The sequence below is a fragment of the Diceros bicornis genome, chromosome 37, assembly GCF_020826845.1.
Source record: "Diceros bicornis minor isolate mBicDic1 chromosome 37, mDicBic1.mat.cur, whole genome shotgun sequence".
Taxonomy (NCBI): Eukaryota; Metazoa; Chordata; class Mammalia; order Perissodactyla; family Rhinocerotidae; genus Diceros; species Diceros bicornis.
Window position 1 is genome coordinate 12,378,374 of NC_080776.1, and position 26,130 is coordinate 12,404,503.

General features: G+C 42.9%; 1 protein-coding gene across 1 annotated transcript in view; it reads left to right on the forward strand.

Annotated features, from left to right (window-relative positions):
• Positions 1-26,130, forward strand: part of SGPP2 (sphingosine-1-phosphate phosphatase 2) — a 127,202-nt gene that overhangs the window by 73,873 nt on the left and 27,199 nt on the right. Inside the window, exons 3-4 of the mRNA XM_058533091.1 lie at positions 18,650-18,829; positions 21,919-22,008. Coding sequence (XP_058389074.1) covers positions 18,650-18,829; positions 21,919-22,008 — 270 coding nt within the window. The remainder of the gene's footprint in view (positions 1-18,649; positions 18,830-21,918; positions 22,009-26,130) is intronic.

The following is a 26,130-nucleotide window of genomic DNA, read 5'->3' on the forward strand; positions in this document are numbered from 1 at the left end:
GGCCAGTTACTTTCACAAGTGAGATGTGAAGTTCCTGGTGGTGGCGATGGTGGGGAAGGGGAGCAGTGTGTTAATCATAGCGTGTTCCCTAACTTTCACCTGAATGTCTCTGTTGTCAGTTTGGAAGGAAGAGAAGCGATAACCAGAAGGGGGGTCAGTGAGGAGTCAATGAGGGTACTGATACACACACAGCTGATTCAGGGTGCAGTGGAGATGGTATCCTCTGCCCTCTAGACTTTGGATTGATTTTGGCACACGCAGTTGGTAACCACCCCTGTTCATGGTCATCATGGTGACAGTTGTTCGAAACGAGCAGGAAATTGGCTTTGCCCAGCATTGATAGCGCAGCACGTGACGTCAATCTGAGAGTGGAAATAAATGTTGTGTAAAGAAATAGAAGAGTCCATTTGGCTCTTCCCCTGATTAGTTGAGTAGATACATATCCAGGGCGCCCTCACCGAAGACTGACATCATCTGAGTTGTCATAAGTGAATTTTCTTCCCTACATCCTGTGATTATAGCTCCCGTAATTTTATTAGCCCTCAGATTGAGTTTTTATTTTTATGCATTTCCTTAGCTCTCCATTTCCTTCCCAGCCTCTTAACTGGTAATTTAGTTTGCTCATGGAGTGCAGCACAACAAAGCACCTCATCAGGAAATAGTGCTTCCCTCACGTATGTGCATGGGAAATTCTAGCATATTCTAACATGAGGAAATGTAGCCAGCATTAGTTCAGTGTTAACTTTCTTGCCAAGTAAGAGAAGTGGGAAGATTTGCGCATGTGTGAAGGGAACCAAATCCAGACAAACAGAAGGTCCCTAAGCCTTGAACTTTCTCAAATAAGGACCATTAGGACAAGTGCTTCTTTAACATTGCTTTCATGATTAGAAATGGTTTCAATCCCCTGGGGTTACAGCAGGAGTTGTGACAGCCAGCACCATAAATCTGGATTTCTTTTTGTGCAATATAGTTTTGTTTTTTTTGTGTGTGAGGAAGATCAGCCCTGAGCTAATATCCATGCTAATCCTCTTTTTGCTGAGGAAGACCAGCTCTGAGCTAACATCCACTGCCAATCGTCCTTTTTTTTTCCCCAAAGCCCCAGTAGATAGTTGTATGTCATAGTTGCACATCATTCTAGTTGCTGTATGTGGGACGCGGCCTCAGCATGGCCAGAGAAGCGGTGCGTCGGTGCGCGCCCGGGGTCCGAACCCGGGCCACCAGCAGCGGAGCGCGCGCACTTAACCGCTAAGCCGCGAGGCCGGCCCTGTGCAATATAGTTAACTGGTCATGTGAAAGGCAAGCTACTGAGATTGAGAACTTGGGTGGATGAGGTTGCATGGCTTGACTCCTTGGAGTCTTTAATCCTTCCAAAAATCAATCTTTTTTATTTCTTTTGAGTGACCACCACTCAAATCTTTTCTGAGTTCTGTAAGAATGTAGACTGATAAACTTATTGAGGCAAGTCCCCAGCTTCAATGGTCCTTAAACCTCGAAAGCTGTGTCTTTACAGGAGGCCAACATGAAGTGATAACTCTGACCATGCGTGGTGGCCTGAAAAACTAGGTGTTCAATGTTAGCGACCTTTAGCCAAAAATCAGCCTCGCGGTCTATCAGGTCAGCATGGTGGCCGCCCCAACCTCACCACATCCAGAGACTTGCTCCTACACAGACACTGCCACAGAAAGACAGGCAAGTGTGGTGAGGTCACATTTTCTCTGTGTCAGGGTAATTCAAGACTAGACCCTCTCTGAGGCTAGATATATTTCAGGATATACTGAGCCTGAATCCCATTTTAATGATATCTATACTTTTTCCAACTGAATTTTTTTTTCCAGAAAATTATGAGACACATTACAAAAACCCAAATGGTTTAATCTACAGAGCTGTTTTCATTTTGTTGAGGATTTGGGTTTTGGTGATGGTAGAGGTGGGAGGGGACAGGTAAAAACATTTGTTTTTGTGACCAGCATTTTTAAGACAAATGCTTTTTCCATCTTTATGGTGAAATACAAGTTTACCTGGGTGCCACTAGAATGACCTGAGCTTTAAGGAAGTTCTGGGCAGATCTTCCTTATGCTACCCTCATAAGTTTTACCATTTGCGAGGCATACTCACAGAACACAAGTGATAGAATTATGAGAATATTTGGGAAATACAGATGAAATAGGGAAATTGGCCTGAGTGAATTGGGAGATTTGCTCAATTAAATTAAAAAAATCACCAGGAATTGGGATGTGTACACGAAAATGCCTTGGGAAAATTTACAGATCATAAATTGGTAATTAAACTTAATCTACTAGTATCCCTTTCTCATTACATCCATGGAGAAAAATAAGAGAGTGACTTGCCAGGGTCCTTTGATGATAGAAAATAGTACTTTCCTGAATTACTGCCAGAGCATATCCCATGTCTGCTTTATTGTATGCACAATATAGACTGCTGTTAGCAATTTTTACAACATCTAAATGGCTCCTGAACTGATATATATATAAGCAAGTGAGGATTTAGATAAAGACAACAGCAGCTCATTATGAATGCACTATGCTGAAAAGCTCTAGCTTACTGCTGCTAAAGACAAGAGTGTTGAGGAAAATGATAGCTCATTCTGGAGGCTCATATTAGAAATCGTTAGTATTAGAAATGGTACCACCACTGAGAGACCGTTTACTCAGTGTAAGATCTGTCTTTTGAGACTTGAAGTACAGACTTGAATTGCCTTTAAAAAATATGAATGGAAGGAAATAAAAAGTTGAAGTACTCTATGTCTTATTCTGAAGCTTGTTGTTAAATGGTATTTAACTGATTTATTTCTAGTGGAAGAAAAGATACCCATTCAAAGGGCATCACTTAGAACATCCCTTTGTCCTAATCACCTGCTCTGAACCTTCTGCTTTGGGGAGGCCTAGGGAAATATTGAACGTTTATGATCCTGGTAAAAAGATCTCTGTTCAGACTATATAACCCATTAAAAAAAAAAAAAAAGACCAGGGGCCAGCCTCGTGGCCAAGTGGTTAACTTTCCATGTGCTCTGCTTTGGCTGCCCAGGGTTCGGATCCCAGGAGTGAACCTACTCCACTCATCAGCCATGCTGTGGAGGCGTCCCACATACAAAGTAGGGGAAGACTGGTGCAGAGGTTAGCTCAGGGCTAATCTTCCTCACCAAAAAAACCCAAAAAATAGACAAAAAAGGATGGGAAACAAGAACATTGTTGGGAAATATAATGAGGAATGGTCAGGACGTCCTTCTGTTATAGCAAAAGCTATATATTGAAATGACGATGAATCATAAATTTTATTAAATACATTATGAAATGTTTCAAACATATTAGGGCTGAAATAATATAAAGAGAGGAGACAGCGGGTGGTGAATTCTTATTGTTTTATTTATTTATTTATTTTTTAATTTTTATTTATTTTTCTCCCCAAAGCCCCAGTAGATAGTTGTATGTCATAGCTGCACATCCTTCTAGTTGCTGTATGTGGGACGCGGCCTCAGCATGGCCGGAGAAGCAGTGCATTGGTGCGCACCCGGGATCCGAACTCCGGGCCGCCAGGAGCGGAGCGCGCGCAATTAACCGCTAAGCCACAGGGCCGGCCCATTATTGTTTTATTTTAAGTGTTAAGAACGTAGATTTATATTGGTTCACTTACCTTCAATATTCAAGTCTACCTTCTAGAGAGATGTGAGGCCAACTGTTGTGGGGCTGTTCCCATTGCAAGATGACAGAGGTCTCAAGTCCCTGGTAATAATTGCTCTGAATCAATCTATAAATTACAGCCTATCAGGGGTTTTTTTTGGTGATTATAATGTCAGGGATTATAATGTCTATTTTGTGTGTCCCCATAGGTTTTATTTCCTCATCTGCACCCCCACTGTACACAGTGTGGATTTTATTGATGGAGACAAATGGTGCACGACAAAGGAAGACTCTTAAGTCCTCCCTTCTTCACCAGTGCAGAATGGGACCTGTATAGAAAGGATGGAAGATTCTCAGTGTATTGGGGGTAGAATTGGGACAAGGATTCCTCCGTGGCCGAGGACCTCTCTCTTCCTCTCATGCCTGTACCAGGGTGGGTAATCCAAGATTCTTACTCCTTAGAGGCTGTGTGGACCGTAAGATCCACCATGCAGTTGCTCTGGCCATATTCATGGTCATACCAAGAAATGTGCTTGATGAAGTGGTCTTTAGGGAAATACCCCAGTATCAAAAGTGGGATAGTGATTGTCACAAAGGCAACCAGCTGGTCTTGCATGTAGCCCAGGATGCTCTTCTGGAGCCCTCCATACTTGCTTCATCGCCTTCTTGATGTCATTGTAATTGGCACCTTTTGCCATATGGCAAATCAAATCCCCAACAAATTAAATCCTTGAGAAGCCCTTCACCCCAGGGCTGGGACTTGGAAGGCCAAGTCAGTGAGCTTCCCATTCAGATCAGAGATGACTTCGCACACAGCCTTGGCGGGACCAAGGATGCAGGAATAATGACCACTGACATTACACTACAGCTTGCTAGAGGGGCCATCCTGATCCTCATCCATAATCATCATGGGTCCATCATAATCCATGAGCAGTGATGGCATGGACCATGGTCTTAGGTTTCTCCACTTTGCCAAAGTCATAATGGATAACCTCGGCCAGGAGTGCCAAGCAGTTGTTCTATGGTTGGCATTGCTGACAATCTTGAAAGAGTTCTCATTGTCACAGTTCTTTCCCTTTCTGAGCATCACAACAGCAGCACAGGGGGTCAGAATGATAATCCTTTGGCCCTACCTTTCAAGTGAGCACCAGTCTTGCCTAAGATGGTGAACATAGCAGTGGGCTTTATGAGGTATTCAGCACCACATCAGCCCTTTTGATGTTGGTGGGATCTTGCTCCTAGAAGATGGAGTCCATTTCTAGTCAATTCCCATTGACTATAAGCCTTCTATTCTCCGCCTTGATGGTGCATTGAACTTGCTCTGGGTAGAATAATGTCTTAACATGTGATTCATGTTATCGAGGTCAAGGAAGCAATCACTGAAGGCCACAATATCCACTTTGGAAACAGCCTGGTGACTGGATACCCAGTAACACAATCTGACTTTTAGCGTCATGACACGGATGTGACTGACGCCATGTAAAAAGATGAGGCCTCCATTGAGTGGGGAGGATCTGAGAGAGCTGCATGGGTTTTAACATGAAAACAAAAGTAATACATTTTAGGCCAAGTCCAGGTAGCAAAGTTGGATTGCAAGGGTTACGAGTGGTCCAAATGCATTTGGTTCCTGCATTTCAGATAGCAAGTAGCATGAGTTTTGATAGCAAGAAATTTATCCAAATGTTTATCTAAATCTATTCAGCTCCAGATTTCAGAAAACAAGAATTTGGGTAGTGAGAGATACATGTGTATTTACTTCTTGTTTGCATGCATGCATTCATTCATTCAGGACTTAGGCTTGTTACAGGAGCTGGGATATAAAACAACCATAGCCTTACCAGAGGCAATCATATGAAGATGAGTGGAGATAGATAACTGCATAAGTATAAAAGTACGACTACGCTCCCCAAAGTGCCTAGTATGTGAGATGAGCTTTTCTTTTTTTACTTTAAATATGTCCATGTTAGTTTTTTTTTTTTTTGTGAGGAGATCAGCCCTGAGCTAACATCCGCCAATCCTCCTCTTTTTTTTTTTTTTTTTTTTTTTTTTTTTTTGCTGAGGAAGACGGCCCTGGGCTAACATCTGTGCCTATCTTCCTCCACTTTATATGGGACGCCGCCACAGCATGGCTTACCAAGCGGTGCGTCGGTGCGCGCCCGGGATCCGAACCAGCGAACCCCGGGCCACTGCAGCGGAGCGCGCGCACTTAACCGCTTGCGCCACCGGGCCGGCCCCTGTCCATGTTAGTTTTAATGTATGTTACAAAATATAACTAACAGACCATGATTTCACATATGTTTCACTAAAAGGGAGAGAGCCAATTTGAAGACCAATATTAAAGAAATAATAACATGGGGGGCCGGCCCAGTGGTGTAGCAGTTAAGTTTGCGCATTCCGCTGCAGCGGCCTGAGGTTCGCAGGTTCGGATCCTGGGCGCGGCCCTACTCATCGCTCATCAAGCTATGCTGAGGCGGTGTCCCACATAGAAGAGCTACAACTCTACAACTATGATACACAGCTATGTACTGGGGCTTTGGGGGAAAAAAAGAAAAAAAAAAGAGGAAGATTGGCAACAGATGTTAGTACAGGGCTGATCTTCCTCAAAAAAAAAATAATAATAATAACATAGGTGGTCTATGGATGTGACAGAATCTAGAAGGTAGTGTGTGAACCACTGTAGTTTGAGAAATGCTTATGAGAACTGGGCAGAGTGATCTGGGAGCAAGGAGGAGACCTCCAAACCACCTTGGTAGGAGAACCACAGAAAGTGTCCCCCTGGAGGTCCAGACATGTCCCGGTTAAAACCATGCTGATTCAATCTTGAAAATAAAAAGCCAGTCATTTAGGCTGCTTTTGCCCTGTAAAGACCAAGGATGATGTTTGGCTAATTGGAGAAGGTGATTGGTGTAGAATTCAGCCCATTGAGTTGGCTTCAATTGCTTGGGGTGATTTCTTGGGGCAATTTTTCTGAATTTGTTGGGGTTTTTAACCTGTGAAAAAGTTCTGGGGCAGGTTTTACTGTTTTTAATGCAATTAGGAACAGTAAGAGTCTTAGTAGTTAATTAGCCAAGAATGAAGATAGACTTCCCTTCAGACTGAATATTCTGAGACTATATTTAATTAAGATTTATACTTAAATGCTTTTTTTTTTGCCTGTTGCCTAGGCTGCCTGGGTTAAACACAAAGATCTGTGGCAGTGTATTTGGAGATGGAAATAGTTTATGGTTTAATCAGATGAGAACGTTGAACATGGCATGTGACTAACATCTGTTACATTTTTGCTCTCAGGGGTCTATAAAAATAAAGTTTTTGATCTTTCAATATTATTTTGCAGTTTATTTTTTCTATGGTCAGCAGGGCTGACAATTAAAATACATAGAAATGTGAGGGAGCAGTCTAATAAAGAAAAGTTTTCTTCGCAATGGTTACATTGTTATCTGAAGCAAATTTTGTTTGTTTTTGCATGAAAAACTCAGCATACAAGGTACCAACGCCAGACCTCAGTTCTAACCCCCAGTGGATCTACCATCCGTAGTTTCCCCGCCTTTTTTAAAACACAAATAGGATCAAACCGTACTCTTGTAGCCTCTTGCTTTTTTCATTTAACAGTATATCTCATAGTTCTTTTTTAGCAGTCACGTAATTTATTTAACCAGTGTCCTGTCATGAATATTTAGAGTTGTTTCCAGGTTTTGTGGTTGGTTAGTTGTTTGAAGGATGGTGGACTTATGCATGATTTTAGCTTTTGTATGTGCCCTACATTTCCTAGGTCTGAAGACACCCATTCTTTCAATGGGCACCCTTTTGGATGTGATATCTCTCCAATGGCGAGCAAAGGACACTGGTCCCAGCGTTCTGCTGGACTGCTTATTGGTGGGATGATATGGATAAGAATTTGGCAATTTTCTCATGAGATGTGACATCTTAATCTCAGCCCCAAAGGCAGTCAAGTGGCCTCTAATGAACTTTACATGGATCTAATGGGTTAGGATCATAGAAATTGGGTTCTTTAAGGGTAGATATCTGTTCTCATGAATTATTTGTCAGATGCTAGATGGTGGAGTATGGAGAAAAGATCAGAAGATTTGAAATCAGAAAACAAAATTCAAGTCCAGCTCCTCTACATGGATTGTATTATCTTTGGCAAGACACCCTCTGTTAGCTTCAATTTCCTCATCTGTAAAATAGAAATGCTTTGAATATTAAAATAAATAATATCTATGAAAATACACTCTAAAAAAAATCACTGCACAAATATTAGTTATAATTCAACCCAGCTCCTTCTTAATAATGAAAAGGAGACTCAACTGGTTTGAAGTAACTTTCCTGAAGACATGCAAACATCTACTTAATTACTGATCTTTTTACCTGTAGAGTTTGTCTTCAGAAATTTCTGAAGCAGACCTGAGCTTGAAAAAAATGGAACACTAGAAAGAACAAGAAAATGTTATAACTTATTTTATTTCTCTCACCTGCTATTTGTGCTTTAGTATATTATATCCCCATTTTCATAGAACTTGGAAGATGTAAAGACCAGTTTTCTGATAGTCTTCTGTGATTTATGGCGTTTGCACTGTAATTTCTTTGTTTTGGTGCTTCAGGCATGGAATGAAATTTCATTAGATTGAAATTGCAATGGCTGCTCCTGGTGATTCACCACCCTCCCACCCCACACACAAACCACATGACACACACTGTAAAAGCGCTCTGAGTTTTAAAAAGTAAATAAAAATAATGCCTCAAGTATGAGAGGACGTTCACCAATTGAAAACAACTTTTCACATTGGATGGTAACCAGTAGTTTCTAGAATGTTCCTAAATAACCATAACAAAGAAGTGCTTTTAATTCACTCCCTGAAGCCAAATAGGAGACCACAGAGCAGTGTGTATTCCAGGGAGGAAAAAAAAGACTGAACACTGAGTAAACAGAAACACAGGCTAGTGCAGTCACTTTTTGGTAAAATTGTTGATCTGGAAAGCCTCCATGGCTAAAAATTGCTCTTAAAATGAATCCCCTACTCGTGGGTTTGAGTAGGTGGATTTTCAGCAGCTTTCTCTGTGGCACATGTGGTCACCTCCTCAGTGCCTTGTAGAACTGGGGTCTAGGGCCAGAGCTAGGCAGGACTTTTGAAGAAAAGAATATTAATAGTCCCCATAGCTGCTTCTGTTGAATCAGTATTTGAAGGCATTGTCAATAACATTTTAGAACACGAACACATAGAAGAGGTCTTTCAGGGCCCATTTTGATATCTAGTTTCTTTTTTTAATTGCAATACAGTTCACATTACCATAACAGTCACATTTTTATTTTATTTTTTTAATAGTCACGCTTTTAAAGAATACAATTGAATGGTTTTTAGTAAATTCACGAAGTTGTGCAACATCATCACTATCCAACCCCAGAATATTTCATTTCCCCAAAAAGAAACCCGGTATCTGTTAGCACTCACTCCCTAGTCCCCTCCCACCAGCCCTACGCAACCACTGATCTCCTTTTTGTCTCTATGGATTTTCCTATTCTGAATATTTCATACAAATGGAATCAGATAATATTTGTCCTTTCTATGTCTGGCTTCTTTTGCTTAGCATACTGTTTTTAAGGTTCATCCATGTTGTAGCACATATCACTACTTCATTGCTTTTATAGTTAAATAACATTCTGTTGGGGGCTGGCCCCGTGGCTTAGCGGTTAAGTGCGCGCGCTCTGCTACTGGCGGCCCGGAGTTCAGATCCCGGGCGCGCACCTACGCACCGCTTCTCCGGCCATGCTGAGGCCGCGTCCCACATATAGCCACTAGAAGGATGTGCAACTATGACATACAACTATCTACTGGGGCTTTGGGGGGAAAAAAAAAAAGGAGGAGGATTGGCAATAGATGTTAGCTCAGAGCCGGTCTTCCTCAGCAAAAAAGAGGAGGATTAGCATGGATGTTAGCTCAGAGCTGACCTTCCTCACCAAAAACAAAAAGAAAAACAAAAACATTCTGTTGTAAGGATATACCACATTTTGTTTATCCATTCATCAGTTGACGGATGTTTGGGTTGTTTAAACTTTTTAGCTATTGTGAAAGATGATGCTAAAAACATTCATGTGCAAGTTTCTGTGAGGACATATATTTTCAGTTCTCTTGGGTATACTCTAGGAGTGGAATGATTGGGTGTCTGGTCTCCTGTTAGCCAAAGCATCACATTAGTAACGTGAGAAGAAGGGGAATGAGCTTAATTTGGATGGATTAGCAAATAGGTTGTCTATCTACTGGTAGAGAAGCTGTGGTCTTTGGGTTACATCTCATTGTTCTATAGTCTCCAACAGTTAAAGAATGATATAACTAATTCCTGACTTTTTAAAAATAAATCCATGGATGGACTATAAATCCCAGTGATTCACAACGTTTCTGCCTCACGAGACCTGAGGGACATCATATACTCCTGTTAGTTACTTGCTTACGCTGTGATCTCCCCATGGTGGAAGGAGCTATGGGTGTAGCCAGAAGAAAGATGTTAGAATTTATCTAAATTTGTGTCTGGATGGAGGAGGGAGGTGTCATTTGAAAGGAGCCTCTTGGTGCTCCCTCCATCCTGCAGAGGATTTAGCTTTTATATTATAACAGTGGAGCCTTCACACCACGGGGATGGGGATGCTTTGCGGGGAGGAGGACAAATGGGGGGCAGCCAGCAATCTCACTGTATAAAAGAGAATCCGGGGCCAGCCCAGTGGTGTAGTGGTTAAGTTCACACGCTCCGCTTCAGCAGCCTGGGGTTCGCCAGTTTGGATCCTGGCCATAGACCTACACACCGCTCATCAAGCCATACTGTGGTGGCGTTCCATATATAAAGTAGAGGAGGATTGGCATGGATGTTAGCTCACGGCCAATCTTCCTCACCAAAAAAAAAAAGAATTGTATGGCTTTGCTTTTAAAATCTTCTGGCTGCTTTACTAGTAATGTTATTTCAAAGATTTTTCTGTTTTCTAAACTGTTTAGGTTTTATTTAAACTAGTGTGAAGTGTAAAGTTCTGTTAATTGGAGATGTGTGAGACACGGTAAAGTTCTCATTTTAGACTGTAATAACTAGAAAAGGCTACCACACCAAGAGAAAATGTGCTGTTTTCTCTGCTGGCCCCCAGTGAGCCCAGCCATCAAGAATAGACCCCACGTTGGAAGTTATTCCATGCTGTAAGAGCACGTTTTGTACTGACAGATTTGGTTTACTAGGAAAGCCTTTTGTTGGCTTGGGATCAACAGTAGACTACCCAGAGAACCAAATTTTCTTTCCACCTATGTATTTCCTTTATCCTGTAATCAGGGAAGTAACAAAATAGGCTACCTTCTCATCATGAAAGCTAATGATCCCAGCACCATATGGGGGACCCAACCAGGTTGTTTAGGCGTTAATGATCTATTATTGCTTCTTTCTTTGCCTCTTCATGGATTTTTACTTTTACATATAGGCCTTTGGGGCCTCAGCCCAAAGGAGCTTGATGGTTGACGGAACTTAATTTGGTCCCTTTAGGTAGGAGAGCCCCTCAACAATACAGAGCAAAGTCCTCCATTTAGGACAAGCCATATGAAGTTAATCATTATACTCTTAACTGCGAACTAAATGGAGAAATAATTGTCTTCTGCCATAGTACTCTTTTTAATAGACTTTATTTTTCAGAGCAGTTTTAGATTCACAGCAAAACTGAGCAAAAAATACAAAGAGTTCCCATATACCCGCTGCCCCCACACAGGCGCGGCCTCCCCCATTATCAACATTCCCACCGGAGTGCTACATTTGTTACAATCGATAATCCTACATTGACATATCATAATCACCCAAAGTCCGTAGTTTATATTATAGTTCTTTCCTTGTGTTGTAAATTCTATGGGTTTGGACAAATGTATAATGACCTGTGTCGACCATTATAGTATCATAAAGAGTAATTTCACTGCCCTAAAAATCCTCTGTGCTCTACTTGTTCATGTCTCCCTCCCCACAACCTTCGGTAACCACCGACCTTTTTACTTCTCCATAATTTTGCCTTTTCCAGAATGTCATATAGATAGAATCAAATAGTACATAACATTTTCAGATTGGCTTCTTTTGCTTAGTGATATGCATTTCAGATTCCTCCATGTCTTTTTGTGGCTTGAAAACTCATTTTTGTACTGAATAATATTCCGTTGTCTGGATGTACCATAGTTTATTTATCCATTCACCCACTGTAGGACATCTTGGTTGCCTCCAAGTTTTGGCAAATATGTATAAAGCTGCTATGAACATGTGTGCAGGGTTTTGTGTGGATATAATTTCTCAACTCCTTTGGGTAAATACCAAGGAGCAGGATTGCTGAATCTTATAATAAGAGTATGTTTAGGTTAGTAAGAAACTGCCAAACTGTCTTCCAAAGTGGCTGTACCATTTTGCATTCCCACCAGCAATGAATGAGAGTTCTTGTGGCTTCACCTTCTCACCAGCGTTTAGTGTTGTCAGTGTTTTGGTTTCTGGCCTATCTAATAGGCCAGAATGATATCTTATTGTAACGATATCTTATTGTTGTTTTAATTTGCAATTCCCTAATGTCGTGTGATGTTGAGCATCCATAGTAATGTATTTAATATCTTAAGCTTGTTGATTCTGCCAGTTCCAGCACCTCCTTTTTTTTTTTTTCCATGATGATGCTGTTTTATTGGACCAATAAAATGCAAGGAAGCTACGGATAGTTTTTGCTAATGTTTCAATTCATATGCTCCATGAGAGCAAAGATCTTCTCTTTCTTGTTTTCCACGGTATTCCCCAAACCAGCACAGAGCCTGGTTGTTCACTCACTAAATATTTGCTGACTATAGTGGGTCGAATGGTGGCCTCCAAAAAGACACGTCTACATCCGAATCCCTGGGACCTGTGAACACTATGGTTTTTGGAAAAAGGACTCTTGCAGGTGTTATTAAGTTAAAGATCTTGAGATGAAGAGATCATCCTGGATTATCCTCGTAGGCCTTAAATCCAATGATAGGCATCCTTATAAGAGAAAGGCAGAGGGAGAGTGGAGACAGAAGAGAAGGAGAGAGAGGGAAGGCGAGACAATGTGACCATGGAGGCAGAGATTGGAGGGATGTGGCCACAAGTCAAGGAGAGCCAGAAACCAGAAGAGGCAAAGAAAGGACTCTGCTCTAGAACCTCCAGGAGTGTGGCCCTGCTGACGCCTTGATTTCACACTTCTGGCCTTCAAGCCCTAGGCAACCACTAATCTAGTTTCTATCTTTATAGATTTGCCTATTCTGGATATTTCATATAAACGGAATCATACAATATGTGGTCTTTTGTCTGGCTTCTGAAAATTAGCATAATAGCACCTTCTTTTATATTCTAAATATATTGTAATACCCCTTTCACTTTCTTTAAATGAAATTCATAGATAATATGACCTACTTACACACATAGCTAAAAAAATTTGCGTTGTAATACAAAGGTAATTTTTAAAATAAGTAAATGCTGGGGCATGTCCACACTAGGACATTTCATAGGATAGTAAGATCCTTGAAACTATAAACAGCATCACCATGAGTGTGCCAGCTATAGTGGCTTAGGCACAGATGCTCTGTGTTGGAATCTTAAATAGAATAAGTAGCATTTCCATTGGTGACTCGATTTCCCCCAATGGTGAATAATTCTTGATAAAGCTCCAAATAAACCAAAATTCAATCCTCTCTCAGTTTATACAGTAGATATGTTCTCAACTTCAATGTATGTTCAAACTTTGCAAGAAAATACTTGCTGTTTACTTGTGAAACAGAGTTAGGCTCTCAATTCAAAGGATTACAAATAGGTTTTTCACCTATGTGAATGTCTGGCAGAATACTCAAGAGTCATGTTAGACACAAAAGACAATTTTCATAGAGTGGCATGATCTTATGCATTGAATGGCATATAGCACATCCCTGCTCTAAATGCCAGTGGTACCTGCAGTCATTGAGCTAACCAAGAATGTCTCCTAGGAGACTGCACATCCCTTTTGAGAGTCAGTGGTTTAGATCTTTTCAACTTAAAAAGCACTTCCATGTACAAGATCACCTCTGGGTCCATAGTCCATCAATTTCTTTTTCCTCTCTTATTTAAGTAATTTCTCTCTCTTTGCCATTCTCCCTACACTTATAAACCTGTTCAACATTCTTCCATCTTAGAAACAAAAACCTTTGTTAAATCTGTCTTCTGCCCTACTTCTGTTGACCTTGATCACATCTTTATGTCTCACCTGGAGTTTGCAATATTCTCTTAACTGATCTCCTTCCCCCACTCTGCCCATGGCGTCAGAGGGATTTACCAGACAGAGAGATCAGAGCTGGTGGTGCCTCTTTTCCAGAACCTCTTCCAAGTGGGCTGAAGATCTAGACGCTGTTCAATGTGGTGTCTCATGGCCAGGCCCACCCTGCAGATCTGTTCCTCACATTTCAGAAAAACTTTTGAAATTTAAAATGTGGAAACTTACTGCCCAAGGTGATGGTATTAGGAGGTGGGGCATTTGGGAGGTGCTTTGGTCACAAGGATGGAACCATCATGAATGGGATTAGTGCTCTTGTAAAAAGACTCCAGAGAGCTCTCTCACTCCTTCCACAATGTGAGGACACAGCTGAGAAGATGACCATCTATGAACCAGGAAGCTGGTCCTCACCAGACACCAAATCTACTGGCACCTTGATCTTGGACTTCCCATCCTCCAGAATGTGAGAAATAAATTTCTGTTGTTTATAAGCCACTCAGTCTGTGGTTGGTTGTTATAACAGCCCAGGCTGACTAAGACAACTGCTGTTCAAGATGCGATTGACATACAGTAAACTGCACTATATAACAGCTTTGTTGAGGTATCATTTGCAAACTGTACAATTCACTCATTTAAAGCACACCATTCAATAATTTTTAGTGTATTCACAAAGTTTGCACATATTTGAAATGTACAATTTGGCACATTTTGATGTACATACACACCTCTGAAAGCGTCACCATAATTAAGATAGATATCCATCACCCCCAGAAGTCTCCTCCTGCCCCTTAGTAATTTCTTTCCCCCCTTCTTGGCAACCACTGATCTGCTTTCTGTCCTATAAAGTCGTTTGCATTTTCAAGAATTTTATATAAACGGAACCATATAATATGTACTTTTCTGTCGTTTGTGTTTGGTCTGGCTTCTTCATTCAGCATAATTATTTTGAGATTCATCCATGTGGTAGCATGTATCCACAGTTCCTTTTTCTGTTGCTGAGAACTATTCAGTGGTATGATTATACCACAGTTTATTTATTGAGTCACCTGTTGCTGGAAATTGGGTTGTTTCCAGTTTGGGGCTATTACAAAGAAGCTGCCTTAACATTCATGTACAAATCTTTGTGTGACTTGTGCTTTCGTTCTTCAGGGGTAAATACCTAGGAATTGCATGGCTGGATCATATGGAAAGTATATGTTAAACTTTTTAAGAAACTGCTACTGTTTTCCAAAGTGGTCCTACCATTTCGCATCTCCTCCAGCAGTGTATGAGAATTCCAGGTGCTCCCCATCATACATCTGGTATCCTCAGTCTTTTTATTTTTATTTATTTATTTTGGTGGGGAAGGTTGGCCCTAAGCTAACCGCTAACATCTATTGCCAATCTTCCTCGTTTTTTTTTTTTCTCTTGAGGAAGATTGTCCCTGAGCTAACATCTGTGCCCATCTTCCTCTATTTTGCATACAGGATGCTGCCACAGCATGGCTTGATGAGCGGTGTGTACGTCCATGCCCGGGATCCGAACTCACGAACCCCGGGCCACCAAAGTGGAGCCCATGAACTGAACCACTATGCCACCAGGCCGGCCCCAGTCCTTTTAATCTTAGCCATTCTATTAGATGTGTAGTGGTGCACCTCACAGTTTAAAGGCCAGTGGTCCTAACCTCTTAGGAGCTCCCGTTACATACCACCCAGTATCACTTCTCCAAGCATTTGTTCGTGCTATCCTTGCAAACTGGATGCCTCTCTACCCATCCCTCATCTTAGTTAAACCATCTTCCTTTAAGGATCAGCCCTAGCATTCCTGGCCCTCCAGGTTGAACCAAAGTCTCTCTCTCTCTCTCTCCATATGTGTGTGTGTGTGTGTGTGTGTGTGTCTGTATATGTTCTATGGATAATTTTTTTCAAAGCGTATTTGCATTATGATGAGCTCCTCTGTCTGGGTGACTTCTCCCCACTCAAGGATGGGGACCTAATACAGGGCTTGGCACATCGTAGGTTTACAATAATGAATGGAGTGGCAGAGACAGGACTCAGCATCCTACCTTTGATGTGAAAAATATAGCCCTAGTTTCTCTTGTTTAAAGAGAGCTGTCATTGCCGTCATTATTTGACACTTATTAATCAGAAACAAGGTGTAGTGTGGAAATATTTTTAAATGAAATGAACAGTTGTCCTCATCTTAAAAACATCCTTCGAACATGGAAGGTGAAATATAAATGAAGTCTAAGGAACTCGTGAAATTTCAAGGACGTTCAACTTTGTCTGAATGATGGCCTCCCAGTCCGTCTTCGCTTTATGATTTTAAGGTTTCCTGTCTGGGAATTTTTAAATATTTTTGAGTGAACTAGAGCTAGTCATTATGCCTGTAATGTTTTGTCTATGTTGGTGAGTGGGGCAGGGGCAGGGTGGAGAGATAGGTCTCAAGCAGCTTCTGAGAAATTCACTAATGTCCACAGGTTTTTCAACTCCCCAGATAGAAGTCAGTCTGATGTGGTTTTTACAGGTTCGCAGGAGGGAGGCAGAAACATAAAAGAGTGAGCCGTTTCCAGGACACTGGTTCCCGGCAAGAAGGGGATGGTAAAGAGGTTAAGTTTCGAAGTCCGCTTAGAACTTTGAAACTTAACCTCTCTCTTGGTTTTTGACCTGGAGCAAAGTGGAAGGGAGCACAAAACTTATGCAGAGCCTTCTGGGGGCTGCTGAGTGTGCTGGAATAATGCTCAGAATTAACCAGCAACGAAATGAGTTAAAGGAAAGCCCCAGGATGTGGGAAACCCCGAAGCAGTCTGGCTGACTAATCAAAATTATTTTGAAATAGCTCTTCGTAGTGGGTTTTGTTCCAAAGCAAGGTAACTCCATCCATCACGAGCTAAATAAAGCCCTAGAAAGATCTATACGATCAGGGTAAGTTGAGGAGGTTTGTGATTAAAGCTCACGACAAAGTGACCTGTGCAAGAATACGGTGTAACACAGAGCTTCTCAAAGTCTCACGTGCACACGAACCGCCTGGGGGTCTTGTGAAAATGGGGGTTCTAATTCAGTAGATCCAGACTGGGGCCTGAGAGTGTGCATTTTGTGTGTGTGTGTGTGTGTGTGTGTGTGTGTGTGTGTGTGAGGAAGATCAGCCCTGAGCTAACATCTGTTGCCAGTGCTCCTCTTTTTGCTGAGGAAGATTGGCCCTGGGCTAACATCCATGCCCATCTTCCTCTACTTTATATGTGGGACGCCCGCCACAGCATGGCCTGACAAGTGGTCCGTAGGTCTGTGCCCGGGATCCAGACCTGTGAATCCCGGGCCGCCGAAGTGAAACACGCGAACTTAACCGCTATGCACCGGGCGTCCCCCGTGAGAGTACGTTTTCTTTCTTTCTTTTGTTTTTGGTGAGGAAGATTCTCCCTGAGCTAACATCTGTACCAGTCTTCCTCTATTTTGTATGTGGGTCGCCGCCACAGTGTGGCCACCAACGAATGGTGTACGTCGGTGCCCGGGAACCAAACCTGGGCTGCAGAAGCGGAGCCTGACAAACTTAACCACTAGGCCACCGGGCCAGCTCCTGAGGATGTGCATTTTAAAACAGTGCTCAGGTGGCTGATGCTGCCAATTCAGACCACACTTTGAGTTGCAAATGCAGAGGCTTATGTAAACAGGTGGCTCTTCCCTCTTTTATAACAGATCATGAAATTGTCCTGTAAGCTCTCTGACAAAATAAATACGTCTATTGTTAACAGTCCTATGCGTCTCTGTAGGGTATGGAAATTAAATTCTGATTTCTATCTTCTGCTTTAAGGAAAAATGAAGAGGGAGGAATTTCTTCATGAACGGCATCATGAAAAAGTCATCTGAAAAACCTCCAGATTGAATTGTCTTTATTTTAGGGTTGAAAATACCAAACCGTTCATTTTTCTGATGCTTCTGATTATTGAATGAAGTGAAATTAAATCCAGTATGTCACCTACATACATCAGGAGTAACAGCAGCATTCAAAAATTGTTTAACTAAAAGTTCCATAAGAACAGTCACTTTTCTGGCTAAAACTTGAGAACAAGCGCTATCTGATTTGTGTATTAGATCATCTTTAGTCCAGGAGCATCCTGTGTTTGGAGGTACTGTCATGTAGTAGTTTAAGGCACAGCTTTTGAAGCTGAACTCCTTGCTTCAAATGCAGTGAGTCCTGCCACTTACTGACTGTACACAATGGTTTACTCATCTGTAAAATGGGTCTACATTCTAGAGGTGTTATTGGATTAAGTGAGTTGATATTTGTAAAGCTCTTAGAACTATGCATGGCACACATACTATATATATAAATGTTTGTTAAATATATGACTGAAATAAATAATTTTTAATTTTTTTTTCCCCAAAGCCCCGGTAGATAGTTGTACGTCATAGTTGCACATCCTTCTAGTTGCTGTCTGTGGGACGCGGCCTCAGCATGGCCGGAGAAGCTGTGCGTCGGTGCGCACCCGGGATCTGAACCCGGGCCGCCAGTAGCGGAGCGCACGAACTTAACCACTAAGCCACGGGGCTGGCCCTGAAATAAATAAAATATGTGTTAGTGTCTTGTCTTAGTTGCCGTGTGGAATCCAGAAGCCCTGCTTCTCTTTTTACCAATTAAATATCATCCTATAAGACTTTCCCCATAGGTAGCTGGGTCAGAGAGAAAGGTGATTTCAGCCAACAAACAGGGAAACCCAGAATAAATTCATGAAATCTAGGAGTTCATTCATTTTACTTATTGGTTGGACTCACCTCACTCTTTGGTTTTGCAGTTGGTGATGTATATTGGCCAGGTAGCCAAGGACATCTTGAAATGGCCCCGCCCGTCCTCCCCTCCTGTTGTGAAACTGGAGAAGAGAGTGATTACCGAGTATGGAATGCCGTCTACCCACGCCATGGCAGCCACGGCCATTTCCTTCACCAGCCTCATCTCGACTATGGACAGATACCAGGTGAGGCGCCCTGCCTCCTCTTCCTCCCGCGTAAGGCTCTCCATGCAACCAGGCAGCAAAGAGAGGTTTCGCTTCAGAATTTTCTTTTTTGGGGTGCATGAAATAAAGACTAGGGGGAACTAAAACCTATTGAGCCATTGTTGACAACTTCTTCACAAATAAAGTGACCATATAATTTAGCATCCAAATCAGGTTGTGCCTGAGAGTGAAAGTAGATGCCATTAATAATGACACCAGTGCAACAAGCGTGACGTGGACTGTTCTGGGAACCAGGGTGTGTAGTTTTCACCCTGAGCTGCCTGACGAGACAGCACTTGAATTGGTGTTCTCACCCTCTGTTTGCACCCGACACGAGGGGTTTATGATCCTAGTAAGTGACCCCCCAGGGCTGAGATGATTCCGCCAAATCCTCCTGCTACACTCCCCAGCGCCCAGGGCAGAAAAGAGTCTGCGCCCCAAATTAGCCCACAAGCATGCCTCTGCCCCTGGTTGGAACCATTAGAAATAATGGCTCCACGTTTTCTAGAAAATTATCTGAATGACAGGAGATTAATGTTGAAAATGGAAGAATTTCACTTAATTAATATCTGCTTAGATGCCAATAATAGTCATAGACTTAAAAGTTATATTAGTGCTGCAGTGAAGTTTTGTTTCTCCTATCTGAGAAGCCTTGTTCTAATTTTGTGTTTAATTTCATCAATTTTACCTTTTACCCACTGGAAAATTTAGATTTCATTAAATCTAGCGGTTTGTATGTCAATGACAGTATTGTTTCGCCCTGTGCCTTTATCCCACAAGCCCAGGGACGTTGCATATTCCAGGTGGTGCAGAAATAGAGGAGTCAGCCTGATGCGGTTGGAAGGGGACAAGATAAGTGTCAGGTCCTGGCTCTACCTCTGCCGTCTTCCACCTGGTCACCTGGGGTCAGAGGTTGGTTTCCTAGATGGGCAAGAGACAAGTATAAGGAATTCATCCAAATGAATGTACAATCTTTCATGATAACTTACTTAATTGTTGTGCCAGGGTCAAAAAAAATGGCTGAGCTCCCCAGCACTGTCTGAATTACTGTAATGCAGACTTCTGAGCCTTGTCATACCCAGTGTCATCTGTCCCAGAAGGATGCGATGGGACCAGCATCAGCCCCCACTGGGCTGCTTTCAGCATCCAGAGATCCAGAGAGGCCTGCGAACATGCTGATCTGACTTACGAAAAAAGCAGCAAGTACAGGCTGACTCCAAGAAAACAACCACCACCATTTATACACACATTTTAAGGCCACCTGGTCCTTCTTAAAAAATTCTTTTCATGGGGGCCAGCCCAGTGGCCCAAGTGGTTAAGTGCCCGCGCTCTGCTTCGGTGGCCCGGGGTTCGCAGGTTCGGATCCCAGGCGCGCACCGACGCACCGCTTGTTAAGCCATGCTGTGGCGGCGTCCCATATAAAAAGTAGAGGAAGATGGGCACGGGTGTTAGCCCAGGGCCAATCTTCCTCAAGAAAAAAGGGGAGGATTGGCATCGGATGTTAGCTCAGGGCTAGTCCTCTTCACAAAAAAAAAAAAAAAATTCTTTTCAGCTCATGTGATGCAGCAGTTTTCCTAAGGCCTGAGTTTTTATGGACTTCTTTCCTATTTAATTTTTAATGACAAATATACTATGCTGATCTAAATAAACCCATCTAAACATGGGTTTATTTATATAAATCTGTGTTTAGGCTAATGCCCAAACTTTGACTTCTGAATGCATTGACTCATTACTTTTTAACACTTTTTCAATTAAAATCGAGATGCAGTTAATGATAAATCTTAGGAAAAGATGCACAACCCTGTGTTATTGTACTCACGTGTTACATTGGAAAGAACACGCTGGACTTGGCCTCAGAAGGCGTAGCTTCTGGTTCTAGCTCTGTCACTTACTGGCTGTGTGACCTTGGGCAAGTCATTTCACCTCTCTGAACCCCAGCTCTTGATGTGAGGATCACATGGGATGATTGATGGGAAAGCATCTTGCATCTTTGTGCTCAAGTTCAATACTAATGTAACTTATTTCTGGGGTTAAGAGTTTTCCTCATTTGTAGAATGGGGCTCATAATAGCACCTACTTCACAGGGTTGTGTGCAGATTAAATGAGGTAGTGACTATAAAATACTTTGAGTAATATAGACAGTTCTCTGTCATCTTTATTCTTATCATCATGGAAGACCACAGACATGAGTCCTTGAAGCATGTGGACTATATCTCTATGTCTAGTTTATAAGCATAATATCCGTATATTCCTTATATGACTCGTCATTAGCCAGATTTCTCCAACTGCTTTTATTACCACCAGTAAATGTTGAGATTTAGTGAAGCCTGAACTTTGGCCTTGACATCTGTACATAAATATGCCCAGTCTCAGCTTGGGCCCATTGTCCCTGGTCTTCCTCAGGGAGCCAATTGTTGCTAAGCTGTATCACTGCAGCTCGTGGCGCAGAAGTAGCTGGTTGGACTTCCAGATTATAGCACTGTCCATCCACCTTGCCCCTTCTCAATACTGTATACTTCATAAGTTTTAATCTAAAACAAGGTAGAAATAAAAAATTATTGACTCCATTAAAACTGCCAGCACTAGGGCTGGCCTAGTGGTGCAATGGTTAAGTTCACACACTCCATTTCAGCAGCCCCGGGTTCACGTGTTTGGATTCCGCGTGTGGACCTACACACTGCTCATCGAGCCATGCTGTGGTGGTGTCCCCCATACAAAATAGAGGAAGACTGGCACAGATGTTAGCTCATCGACGATCCTTCCTACCAAAGAAAACAAGAACTGCCAGCACCATAGCCATGGTCATCAGTCTGAAAGTCAAGTTCTCCTATGTCTTATTTGCATGTTAATATGTTGTGAAACTTCCTCCCAGAACTATATTCCTATCTTCCCCTTCTCTTTCCTCAGTTTCCCATTTTTTGAGTGGTTTTAGATCATCAGATTGCTGGTCTAGGGAATACAAGATTAAGACTAGCAGTTTTGGGATCAGGAATCCTATTTCCTTCTAGGGCATCAAATTGCACGTGTCCAGGCATGATCTAATTTCCTTGTTTTCTCTTCTTCCCCCGCAGTATCCTTTTGTTTTGGGACTGATGATGGCTGTGGTGTTTTCCACCTTGGTGTGTCTCAGCAGACTTTACACGGGGATGCACACGGTCCTGGTAAGGCTTTGTGGTCAGGTGTTGGGGTGATTGCGTGAATAGTATTGCAGCCAGTGTGTCAGCGTGTTCTTCACGCTATATTTTTATAAAGCTACTTGCATATGTAATTGTATTTCCCATCAGGCCAATGAGTTAAGTAATCATTATTTTATAGCAAATGCATAATAACTGTAATGAATCATTAAGGTAATATCAAGGAGTCTGAGCTGGGCTAGACCCTCATGACTTTGAAGATGGGCTAGAATAACAACAGTCATTTATTTTCATGTTGGTTTACTGGTGACGCAGCAAGCAGTGTAGGGAAAACAGCCAGAGTCAAGGATGTGAGTGTGTGGACACACTTCTCTACTTAGGTCCTCACAGAGATGGGCCTGAAATTCAGGGGTCTCAGCTGCACTTGTAGGGTAAGGGTCTTGCCAGGTTAGAAGAGTCTGGAGTCATTGGCCTACTTCCTTTCATATTGTTCTAGGCCACGGGCCCTGATGGGCACAGAGAGACACACTTGTATTTAAAGGTCCGTCCACCATTTTACCATGTTAGGGATTTTTTTCCAGGGCTGCCACGGTTAGCACAGTTAAAATTACCTCAGAATTCTATTTTCTTGACGTTTCGGAGCACAAGCTGCCATGATATACCATAGGCCGCTATTTATCATCATAATTGGTGCAAGAAAGATTTCTCTAAGAGGGAATAGGCCCCTGCTAATTGTCTTCCTCCCCACGTGAAGCCCAAAAATTGCATTATCAAAAGGCCCCTCGGGGAAAGGCCACCCTTCACTAGCCCTCTTCCTGGTGCCTGGTTAGCATGGGAAAGGTGGCAGGGCAGACGCAGCGGAGGTGAACAGATTTAGGGGGAGAGTTTGTCAAAATGGGCAGAGGCAGAGAAGTGGGAGGAAGTAAACCCTGAGAAAGGGGGCTTGTGGCCGCACAAGACTCAGAGAGCAACATCATGCTCTCCTCTTAAAAATGCAAATCCTGGGGCCAGCCCCGTGGCATAGGGATTAAGTTCAGCGCTCTCTGCTTCAGCAGCCCAGGTTGTCGGGTTCAGATCCCTGGTGCAGACCTACACCACTCATCAGCCACGCTGTGGCGGCGACCCATATACAAAGGAGAGGAAGAGTGGCACAGATTTAGCTCAGGGCTAATCTTCCTCACAAAAAAAAAAAAGAGGAAGATTGGCAACAGGTGTTAGCTCAGAGTGAATCTTCCTCATCAAAAAAAAAAAAATGCGGGGCCAGCCCGGTGGCGCAAGCGGTTAGGTGCGCGCGCTCCGCTGCGGCGGCCCAGGGTTCGCTGGTTCGGATCCCGGGCGCGCACCGACGCACTGCTTGGTAGGCCATGCTGTGGCGGCGTCCCATATAAAGTGGAGGAAGATGGGCACGGATGTTAGCCCAGGGCCGTCTTCCTCAGCAAAAAAAAAAAAAAAAGAGGAGGATTGGCGGATGTTAGCTCAGGGCTGATCTCCTCACAAAAAAAAAAAAAAAAAAAATGCAAATTCTAACTCAAGGAGAGACGGGTGGTGCTGAAGGCGACTAGAGTCAGGGCCATGTACAGAGTAAGGCAAGTGAGGCACGAAACGGAAGGGACACTGAAGAACTCAGGAAGCAAGATAAAGGATTTTAATGCAACACTTTAAAAAAATCAAAATTAATGCGAAAATTTTCCACGATGAACAAAATATCCAAATTTTAAATGAAGACCAGCTCTGACCCTGGATTTGCGTGACCCTTCTTCTTTGCGCCACTCTAATTCTGGCCCTGACTTCTAGATCTTGAAAATACTACAGGAGCAATTAGGAGCCAAGCTTACTATTCTACCTACCAAGGTGTGTCCCTGCTATCCTGTCCCGTCTCACAGTGTGTCTGGTGGCTTCTAAGACGAAAGAAGAGAAGAGGAGGGCGTTCTCCATTTGCTAACCCGCTGCTTCACGTTATAAAGAAGTTCTCTCCAGGGCCGGCCCTGTGGCTTAGCAGTTAAGTGCGTGTGCTCCGCTGCTGGCAGCCCGGGTTCGGATCCCGGGCACGCACCAACACACCGCTTCTCTGGCCATGCTGAGGCCGCGTCCCACATACAGCAACTAGAAGGATGTGCAACTATGACATACAACTAACTACTGGGGCTTTGGGGAAAAAAAAAAAGGGAGGGGGATTGGCAATAGATGTTAGCTCAGAGCCGGTCTTCCTCAGCAAAAAGAGGAGGATTAGCGTGGATGTTAGCTCAGGGCTGATCTTCCTCACAAAACAATAAATAAAACTGTTCAAAAAAAAAAAGTTCTCTCCAAATACATCCACAGACTTAAATATGGAATGAAGCAGATCTCTCTTGAGCGTTTTGGTACTTCTTTTATCTGGGGCTACTTTTTAATTTCCATAGGTTTTAATAAAAATGATCTTGGGAACTCAGGTTAAAATTAAAACCAAAGTAAACAGGAGAATGTGCGGACATGAAGAGAGGGCACAGAAAACCCACTTCCGGAAAAAGACAGCTACGTGTCTTTCTTTTCTCTTTAAAGTGGGTTATGGAGATGGGGAAGCAGATGTTTGTGGGGAAGATCATTCAGGCCTCTCATTCAGATGCAAGGAATGGGTGTAGCCACTCTTTCTGGAGCATCTGTCTCAGAAGAAACTGGAACAAGGGGCCCGAGCAACTATTCCCCCCACCCTGGTCCAGTCCCACCGTCGCTGCCCAAGGCTTCTTTAACAAGCATAATTTTATTTCATAAAGACCTTAGACCCTGACTCAGGGCCAGGTCGAAGTCAGGCTCCGGGGCCAGAGTCCCAGCCCAAGAACAATGGTACATAATTTCTAGTAGCAGAAGGGAATGGTTGGTTTTAATAGTCAGATAGAGTTAAATTGTGGATTGGCAATCTTCTTGATTCAGCAGCCACTTAATAAGCTCCTGTGGGGTGTCAGGCTTGGGGCTAGACCTGAGAGATACTGAGGTAAACAAGACCTCCCTCATCCTCCTGGGTCTCCGAGTCTATCTATGGAGACAGATATGTAAGCTGCTGATTACTGGATATGATGGGGACTATAATTAGCACAGAACAGCTGGATCGGGCCAACTAAGGTGGCATGCCTCTCCCCTGGACCCCCTCCCATCTGGGGACTGCCCTCATGCACTGATGGTTCTCACCCTTGGCTGCATATTCAAATCCCATGGAAAGCTGTTAAAAAATATCTCTGGGGATATTTGGACACCCGCATTCGTAGCAGCAGCATTATTCACAATAGCTAAAAAGTGGAAGTAACCCAAGTATCCATCTATGGATGAATGGATAAACAACATGTGGTACATACAGTGCGTAGAACGTTCTTCAAAAAGGAAAGAAATTCGGACACATGCTACAACACGGATGAACCTTGAAGACATCAAGCTAAGTGAAATAAACCAGTCACAAAAGGACGAATATTGTATGATTCCACTTATATGAGGTCCTTAGAGTAGTCAAATTCATAGAGACAGAAGTTAGAATGGTGGTTGCCGGGGGCTGAGGGGAGGGAGGAATGGGGAATTATTGTTTAATGGGTATCGAATTTCAGTTTGGGATGATGAAAAAGTTCTGGAGACAGATGGTGGTGATGGTTGCACAACAATGTGAATGTACTTAATACCACTGAACCGTACACTTTAAAGTGGTTAAGATGGTAAATTTTATGTTATGTTTTTTGCCACAATAAAAGATATATGTGTGTGTGTGTGTGTGTGTGTGTGTGTATGTATATATATATGTGTGGGTCCTAAGCATTGGTGTGTTTTCAAAGCTCTTCAGTTGATTTTAATGTGCAGCCAGGGTTGAGAGCCATTGATTAGACTAATTATCCTTTAGAGCTGGGCATGGGCATGTGCCTGAACAAAACTCGAGTTGGAAGGTGGAAGGAAGGCAGAGACGATGCTGTGTAGGCACCCACCGTGTCCACATCATGAACCGCACTAATCACACGCACCTAGGATGCTCGCAACACTTGAGTCCTTCAGGTGGCTGCCTGCTTTATATGAATGGTTCTCTGTGCATGAGGAGGAAGAACAATTCATGGAAGCAGTAAATTGTTTATCTCTTGCGCATTAAGAAATCACTCCTCCGGGCCAGCCCTGTGGTGCAGCAGGTGAGTGCGCGCGCTC